A 9,572-nucleotide genomic window follows, 5' to 3' on the forward strand; every position below is an offset into this window, starting at 1 on the left:
ACTCAAACTCATCCCGTAATAAGCCCATAATCGTCCGTTGATGTACCATCTCTCCTGTAGCTAGTCTCATGCAGTTAATTTAACTACTGATTGACCAGCTTTTCACAAATTTTACAATTCAGGTAACGCGCAAACAGATAAAACAGACCATTTAGGCCAACCAGCAAATGATGCTAGTGACAAGGGATATCTCACTCGGCAAAACGGCGGCGATGGGAATAATGAAAGCAACGTCAAACATGGTTAGCTTTGCTTCTGCCACAAACTCAAATGCGTTAAAATATACCACATTTCATTTCATTTCATTATCATCTGAATGAGTAACACCTCAATCGGCTGCATGCATGCAGGTGCTCCGGGAAAGCCCATCTGCGACCTGTCCGACCCCAGATATGACATCTGCGAGATCTCCGGCGACGTCCGTGCCATCGGTGTCAACCGTACCGTCCTATATGTCCCGCCTGCCGAAGAGCGCGACAACGACAGCCAAGAATGGGCCATCAAGGACCAGTCCCGCAAGGGACTAGTGGACATCATCGAGGTGAATGTCAAGACCCTGAGCGCCGCTCAGTCCCTAGTGGCGCCAGAGTGCACCTCCTGGCACGCTGTCCCGGCCGTCGTGTTTGCCATGAATGGGCTTACATCCAACCCATGGCATGACTTCAGCGACGTCCTTATCCCGCTCTTCATCACGACCCGTGCCTACGACGGCGAGGTCCAGTTCCTCGTCACCGAGATCCAGCCGTGGTTCGTGGACAAGTACCGCCTCATCCTGACCAACCTGTCACGCTATGACATCGTCGACTTCAACAAGGACGCTGGCGTCCGGTGCTACCCGCACATCACAGTCGGTCTCCGCAGCCACCGCGATCTTGGCATCGACCGGGCCCGCACACCGCGCAACTACACAATGCTGGACTTCCGCCTGTACATCCGAGACATCTTCTCGCTCCCACCGGACAGCCAAGGAACCCCGTACAAGGAAGCCAATAAGAAGAACGACATCATCGACGATGACACGGAGAAACAGAAGCCACGGCTCATGCTCATCAACCGTGTCGGGAACAGGAAGTTCGTCAACGTTCCGGAGATCTCCGCGGCGGTGCAGGCGGCCGGGTTCGAGGTGCTGGTCGAGGAACCGAGCCGTGACCTGAGGCTGGAGGAGTTCTCCCGGGTGGTGGACTCGTGCGACGTGCTGATGGGCGCGCACGGGGCCGCGCTCACAAGCTTCTTCTTCCTCCGCACCGGCGCGGCCATGCTGCAGGTGGTGCCATGGGGCGTGGACACGGCCATGCGGTACTTCGGCGTGCAGGCCAAGGAGATGATGCTGCAAGACGTCGAGTACAACATCGCCGCCGAGGAGAGCACGCTCTATGAGAAGTACGGCAAGGACCACCCGATGATCAGTGACCCAGAGTCGATACATAAGCAGGGGTGGGAGTTGACAAGGCAGTATTTCTGGCTGGAGCAGGACATCAGAATCAACGTCACCAGATTCGCACCCACCCTACACCAGCTGATTCAAACGCTCGGGAATAGAGGACTGACCCACGGGTAAATTTTAGAGCAAGTACAATAAGATACAGTCCGCATGCTGTAAGGAGTAAACTAACATTTCTATGCTTAATAGGAGAAGAAAGAATAGGAGAGAGAATGTAAGTGGGCTCTCATGCAAGTGACAGCTGTAGCACTTTCTTATAGCCAGCGGTTGGCTATACTATTAACCATGCTCTTAATGGGTGGCTGGATTCAATTTGCAACTCCAGTATAAAAGTAACCTCCAAATTACAATACACGAGCAGGCGTGCACACACGCTCGTGCCAGATGAGATCCTTCTTTTATTAAAGTGTCAAGATCATAATCCGAAGATGAGGATAATATCAAAGCTACCAGATAGAGTGAAGGAGAGCGACTTTGAGAAACAGCAGGCTATTTTTTCGACTAGCTGAAAGGAGCCCTGTGTATTCATTAAGAAAAAACAGATTTGGCCGGTTAATAAGTATAATGGGCTGAAAACTGAGGCAAACTCGATTAACTAAAGGAAAACTGAACTGAAAACACATACTCCTACAACACAAGTACACAATCACCCTACCGAGCTAAACTAGGGATGGAGCCCCACCAAACTACGCGAGCACATCGGCAAGGGGCACAACAGCTACCCAAACATCTATCTTTATTCTGCCGGTTGTGGCTATCCTATTTCATGTTTTTTGCTCTTTGTGAGTTTTTCTATTTTTTGAGACATGTAGATTATGTTGAACTGTTTGCTTACTAATAAGATGGCCGCATGCATCGTTCTGATGCAGAGGCAGGGGATAACCTCCTTTCCGAAAAAAGCTACCAAAACCACACTAAAGACAAGCCACAACATTCCCTTCCAATGTTCTGCCTCTGTAAACATATGTAAGACATTTTTAGGTCACTAGAGGTAGTAACTCGCATGCCAAACACACTCGAAGACGTGTCCTAGCCCACAAAGAAAATGTCGTCAGCAGTGGGGGCTCTAGGAATTTGCAACCGGGTATTCATGTGTATCCATTTTGTCTAAATCATTGTTGTTTTTCGAATATTGTCACTGTTTTGCGAAAATTAACACTGTCTTATAAAAATTATGGGTATTCATATGAAGACTCATAAATACACCTAGCGCTGTCGCTGGTCGTCGGACGGGGTCTTGGCCTGGCACATGAAGACGCATTCTTTTTGTTGATTGCAGTACTATTTAGGGTTTAGGTTTGACAAATGCAATGCAACTAGCCTGCCTCATGCCGACGATCGAGCAGCGGAATCTCATCGGCGTCCACACAATGGCAACAATCGGATCTAGATGATCGAGGTGGATCCATGACTGATCTTCTTGCCTATTGAGGTCTCCAAGTACTTGCCTACCTGCTGAATCAGTACGTATTACATCAAGCACCATTATTTAAGTGTTTAGATTCAGTATTTGTCCATACCCACACGTATTACAATATACTTTGCTCCCTCAAACCACCCGAAGTGTTTATCACCGATATATTCACTACTAGGACAGGTGAGTAACAATAGGAAAATCTGGAAGTCGAAGATTCCACTAAAAATTAAAATCTTCATGTGGTATCTTTGTAGGGGAGTTGTTCTAACCAAAGACAACCTCGCACGACGCAACTAGTCAGGGAGTAAGAAGTGTTGTTTTTGTACTCATGAAGAGACAATCAAACACCTCTTTTTCCAATGCAAGTTTGCACGTACTACATGGTCAATCATCCAAATAGCGTCAAATTTGTATCCGCCCACAAGTGTCGTCAATATTTTTGGTCACTGGTTGGACGGTATTCCAAATAGATTCAAAACACTAATACGGGTGGGAGCATACGCCTTACTATGGTCGCTTTGGCTATGTAGAAATGATTTGGTTTTCAATGATAAAAATGCTTCCCCTTTGCAGGTTATTTTCCGTTGTACGCACTCGCTTCGTATGTGGTCTACGCTACAACGAGTGGAGTACCAACCACTGTTCAAGACGGTGTGTACGCGGTTGGAGTAGGTGGCTACGGTGATTTTTACCAAACATGGGTGGCAGCATAATCTCCGGATCGGTCCATCATCCCTTGCGACATAGGCATTGTGTCGGTCTGTAGGACTCTACTGTCGCCGATTTATCGTTTTTTCCATTCATTTTGTCAGACTTTCCGTGTTGGGCTATGTGCATCCTAATTATGCAGAGGTCGGGTGTTACTCATAATGTTTTGTATCCGCTTGATGCTATATTTCGAGATAATAAAAGCGCCCTTTATCGAAAAAGGAAAACCCTTACCAGTAGCGCTGATTTTTTGGCTATTTGTAGCGCGGGCAGGCGCGCTACTGCTACTGCGCTACAGCTATTTTTTAGCAGTAGCGCTTGTTTGAACCAGCGCTACTGCTATCTGTATCTAGCAGTAGCGCGCCTCTATCCATCGCTACTGCTAATACTAGTAGCGTGGCCCTTCAAAAAAACGCTACTAGTAAGCAGCGCTGCTACTACTCCAATACCCCACGCTACTGCTAGTATTTTCTTTTTCTATGTTGCTGTATTCGTATTTTTACAGGTTTTATACAGTTACAACATACACATACACTGAAACTATATGAAAAAGGAATGTCTCATCATCATCATCGAAGTGGTACAACATAGTCTCATCATATCAACATAGTCTCAACACAAATGATGTCGATCTCATCATCATCTCGAAATAGCGATACAAGTTAATGATGACATGTCTCTTACATTGTCACCGTAGACACATGTTTCATCATCTACCTAAAGTAAGACATACACGAAAAGAGCGATCACGATGATCAAAAGCGGTATTATGTAGTAGTTTTTGCAGCGTCGCTGGTTCTGAATCCCCTGTTGTGCTATGAATCTCAAGTAACTAGCCTCGGTTTCCGCTTGCTATCAAACCCGCCGGAGAAGCCAGAGACTTGGCCCTAACACTCTGGCCACTCATCATACACACCCGGAACATGCCCTACATACACGGCATACCACTTCCTCGCCATCGTTGATCTATATACCTGTCAGAGATGCACATATATATATCATGAAGCGAATTCAACAAAACAATTATGAAATAGAAGCAACATATATAGTAAACATAGTTAACAAATTTTATCGTACCGAAAGTAATTAACTAGAGCGCGACACCATACATCTAATAGTTTCGCCGTACTAAGAGATTCGAAGTTGCGTCGTACAGAAAGTAACAAGTAACTAAACAGACACATTGTTTTTAAGCAGTGCACTCTTCCCATCTGTCCATATCCGGAAGGGTGCACCCAAGCTTAGTGAAAGGCGTCATGTCCTGACGTTGTAGGGCAATGCGGGTTCGGACGTCAGCTCGCGATATGGGGCCGGTGTAGAACATCACATTCTCTTCGAGGACATCTTTGATGATGATGGATGCAATTTCATGTTGGATCCGGTAGAAATCATTTCGAAGTCGATTATCCGGCACGGCTCCAAAGGCTTCGGCCCATCTCTGGATATGGGTATCGATGAAGATTTCATGCAAAGTGATTGCACATCCCTTCTGTACTCCATCATTAGATGGATGTCGTAGAATCCATCATTCTCACTTCTTGCCGGTTGCTGGAAGCAACAGAAGTCAGTCTTGTGGCTGAAACAAAGCCCGACCTTATTTGTTTCTTTGTGTTGGATGTAACCACCCCGCATGCTGAAGCCCATCATAGCTCTGTCCAGAACATACTTTATGTATGTGTAATCTTTTTTCTGTATGTTCTTCGACGGATCCAAATATAGAGAGCGGGAGTAACGCGGGTAAAGAACAATGAGAACGGCACGACACCCCCCGCTGCGCAAAATACACGATCAAGTTTAGCCTCCATGCGTGCAAAGTAACTATTGAAATGCACGAAAGGATGTATGTGTTATAGTGCTATCCGCGGATGACTTACCTGGGATGATAAGGTAGGAGAATCGTTTCTTTGTCCTTATTGCTGACCAAGAATTCTTCGATGTACTGACTCGCATATTGACGGTTGGCATCGTTGATTGACAAGAAGCCATCATGCATGTAGTATGGGTCCGCGACCGCAAGACCAGTGACTTGCTCTCTCCTGACGATGTAGTTCATGTGCAGCGCATACAAGCGGACAAACATAAAATCAAGTGTCTTCATTTGAAACATCTGGAAGATGTAATCAAACCTCAGGAAGAAGAGGTCCGCAGGGCATGTGTGGACATACATCTTGCAACTGCTTGGCACATGAACCGTATAAAGTGGGTATCCTGGATCATCCGAGGCGAGGAGGCTTCTCTCTGTCAAAAGCACATGGTCATGGAGTCTCCTGAGATCCCCTTCTATGGTAGCTAGTGCATTCGCCAGTACCATTGGCTCTCCCGCGATATGGATTAATGGTGCATGTTTCATCGGTACATGGTCAACCTTGGTCGAAGGCGGCTGGCTGCTAGAACCAACATTGCCAGTTTTATCAGATTTTCTCGCCGCCGGTCTCTTCCTCTACTTCTTATTGGTGGGCTCAGGTGCTGGTGGGTCTGTCAGACCCTCCCTGAGCATCACCCCTAGTGTTGTCGGGCTCAGCTTTGGACGACTCTGGCTAATTAGTTGAGCTTGGGTGGAGCCGGCATCTGGAGGCGTGTCCTACGAGGATTGCATGAACAAAGACTTCTTGCACTCCCAAGGACGTTCCGGCTCTGGTACATGCATCTCATATTCATATGGTTGACTCATTGTTACTTTGTTGTCAAAGGCAGTATTGAAATACTGGTTAGGGTCATCGTCGGCCTCCTCCATGTCATGATCCCTATCCTCTTCCATGGGGCAGATGGCATCATCTGTCGGCGGAACGGTTGGCCCTCCTTCCTCATGTCTCTCGATCTCAGCAAGCAACACAGACGATGGTTGTACTTGTGTAGGTGGTGTTGTGGTCATACCTTCCTGAGGTCCCGTTGGTGTGCTCCCGGCCACCTCGACACGAAGAAGATTTTTCGGCCACAGGATCGGCCAATTTTTGCATTGGCCAAGCTGCGTGGGGGTCTCGTCATCCTCTCCACCGGTTTGTATCGGACGAGGGAGACCCTCGTAGCCCTCTTTCACACTCGCACGGAGACCCTTAAGGCATTATCAGGCATCTGCCGGCGGTGAAACAATCGATCCTTAGGCTTCACTATAGTACCCTTCCCCACATCCACCAACCCACCCTTCATGTTGTAAAGGAGGGTGCACGGAGTGGAGTCGGCCTACAAAGACATATACGTGCGGCGTTAGAGATCCAAAAAGAATTGCAACTGAAGATTAATTAATTAGTTGAGTTGATGAAGGTGCGACGACGCGTATTTATCGTGAGGGCGTCGAGCTCAGCCAATGTCGATGGCCCGACATTCAAGCCAGAGACGGAGCTAGGGCTACTGTGAGAGCTGGGCGGAGGAGCAGGTACTGGAGGAGGTGCGGGTGCGGTTGCCATACTAGGTACGGGTATGGGTGCGGTGTTCATTGAGTTGCTCCCGGTGAAGCTGGGCATGGGAAAATCACTTGGTGGCGCCTTTGGATTTTGTTGCACCCATGTGACCACTGTTGGGATCAAGCTTGTAAAGGCAGCCACCATATCAGATCTACAGGCAGCGATTATCTCAGCTTTGGTCTCAGCTTTTGCTTTCTCCATCGCCCGCGCCACCTTCTCGTTGATAGTCACTTGACTGAACTTCTTTCTCTGTATTTTGGCCTCGGGGTCCTTGCTATAATAGTACTTCCAAGTGGCCCCATCCCTGGTGCCATGCACACGTCCATATTGCGGCCGCTGGCTGGGCGGGTGTCCCATCATTATGTTCATGGCCCGGTTGAAAGGAGTGTCCCACTTGTACTTCACCGACGACTGAGTCAACTGAGTCGACGAGTCGCTCTCGGCCGCAAGCTTGTGTTGCTCTCTCTGCAAAATGGACCGTGAATCATTTACGAATGCGACTAGAATGTAGTAGACTTCGTTGATCAGAACCTAATATGTAAGGTGGTAAAAGGATAATTACCAGTATTCTCATGAATTTCCTAGTCGGCTCGTTGGTGAAAAAAAAAATCTTTTTCTTGGGGTCCCACGAGAATCGGGCCCTGATGAAGTCATGCTCCTGCTGGTCGGTGAACTCAGCCAATCGGTCTGGGATCCCCTGACGTTCACGTTCTGCGTCCTCCTTAGCCCACACGGGCCTCTTCCCCGTGTAACCACGACTTCCAAGGCGGTGGTTCCCCATGTTCTTTGCATGCAGCTGCTTGCCTCTCTCCGACCTGGCCTTGGCAGCTTCTTCATTGCAAGTGTCCTTGAACTTTTCAAAGTCCTCTATCGTAATTTTCGGATTATCTGCAACAATCTCGGCGCAGGTTTCATGGTCTACTTCAATCGCCTTTTTCACCCTAGTTTTCCAAGCGCTCAATGCGTTGCTGAACTTCCCTAGGGCTTTGTTGTTGATTTTTTTTCATGGCATCATCATCCCATGGGTCGACTTCGTCATTACGACCGGGGAACAGGAATCTTGCGTGCAACCTAGTTAGAAGCAGCTTCTTCAACTGTTCATTCTTCCGTATTTTTGTGGTGTTGATGTTAGCGGTATCCCGTAGGATGCATGCTAGTTGGCTGCCATAACACGCTGCCACTTCTCGCGGCTCTATTGGCTCGAACTCGCCAGGGTGCACTGCCGTGACCACCAGTCTTCCGGTGCCGAGCTCATTTGGGTGTCGTGTCCTCTTTTCCTTCTTTCCCTCACTGGCTTGGGAGGTCCCACCTTCCGTGCTATAGTTAGGAACATCATCAGCGCCAGTATCAGTGCCGGTGTCGTTGGTGGCATCAATGTCGGCGCCGGCGCCACCACCATCGTCATCTGTCATGACAAGGTGGTCCAAACACCCAGCTTCCTATCTCTCCTGATCCGCCAGAAAGTCGAGGTAGGCGTGTGCTCGACCTAATTGGGAGTGAGAACCTCCGGCCTCATCGGTGTCGGTCATGTTTCCTAGGGTTCAATGTCATAGTCGTTTAATTATCGAGCTTTATATAATAAAGTGAATAATGACAAAAAAAAGTGACCTTTGTTTTGCCACAAATGTCGTTTCATTCCCGTCGCGACAAATCTCAAGCACTCGATATGTCCAACTTTTTAGCACAAGTCATGCCGAAATTCACGGAAAAATTTGGCATGACCTTTGCTAGAAAGTGCACATATAGAGCGCCTGAAATTTGCCGGAATGGAAATGAATCAACATTTCTGGCAAAACATAGGTCACTTAGCAACCGGCAAAACATAGGTCACATATAGAGCATCTCGCAAGCAATGGAGCAACTCCAAATGGACTCCAATGGACATCATTTCATTTCATTTCACAAACTTGCTATTGTGTCTATCAACATTGCATTCAAATAAAATTGCAGACTACTGTAATGGACTAGTTACAGAAATGCAAAATTGATCACCGCAATTCACTAACAATACTTTCTGTACTTGCTGCCAATACAACTACTCGTGGCTTAATACAAAAAACAATCTTCAGTTTCCACTAATCTTCAGTGGAAGAAAAATGCAAAATTGATCACCACATATTTTCAGTTCCAAATTTGCTGCAAACATGACACTTTCCAAGATATTTTTTGAGCATTGTTTTTCGCAATGATGCTAGCTACTCCATTTTCAGTGGCATATTCAGTGGCTACTTCATTTACTTTTTCAGTGGCAAATTTGCTGAAGTTTGCATAGTTATCAAAACTGAAATGTTTAGTTAACTGAAAATTTCAAAAATTTCTGTAAATGAACAGTGTGCTCTAACTGAATTCAAATGAGATCATATTTGTATTCTAGTTTGCTTCGAATTCTGTTAGTGAACAATTCTAGTTTGCTCTAACTGAAAGCAGCACCAGCACACAGCAGCAACACACATGCATTAATGACAGCAAAAAAAGAGAATACAGGGGGAGAACCTGCTGCACCTTGCCAAGCACCTTGCTTCCGGCCACCTTCTCCTCCTCGCCAAGCACCTTGCTTCCGGCCAAACCTACTGCAGAGAACACATACGGCCGGAGAGAGAGAGAG

The 9,572-nt window shown here is 47.2% G+C and overlaps 1 protein-coding gene across 3 annotated transcripts in view; it reads left to right on the forward strand.

Moving 5' to 3' along the window:
• Nucleotides 1–1,755, forward strand: part of LOC119305053 (beta-1,2-xylosyltransferase XYXT1-like) — a 4,787-nt gene extending 3,032 nt beyond the window's left edge. For all 3 annotated transcript variants that reach the window (XM_037581678.1, XM_037581679.1, XM_037581680.1), the window contains exons 4-5: nucleotides 123–242; nucleotides 351–1,755. In XM_037581678.1, the coding sequence (XP_037437575.1) occupies nucleotides 123–242; nucleotides 351–1,558 (1,328 nt within the window). In that variant the 3' untranslated portion in view covers nucleotides 1,559–1,755. The remainder of the gene's footprint in view (nucleotides 1–122; nucleotides 243–350) is intronic.
• The last annotated feature ends 7,817 nt before the right edge of the window (nucleotides 1,756–9,572 follow it).

This window comes from Triticum dicoccoides, chromosome 5B (genome assembly GCF_002162155.2).
Source record: "Triticum dicoccoides isolate Atlit2015 ecotype Zavitan chromosome 5B, WEW_v2.0, whole genome shotgun sequence".
Classification (NCBI taxonomy): Eukaryota; Viridiplantae; Streptophyta; class Magnoliopsida; order Poales; family Poaceae; genus Triticum; species Triticum dicoccoides.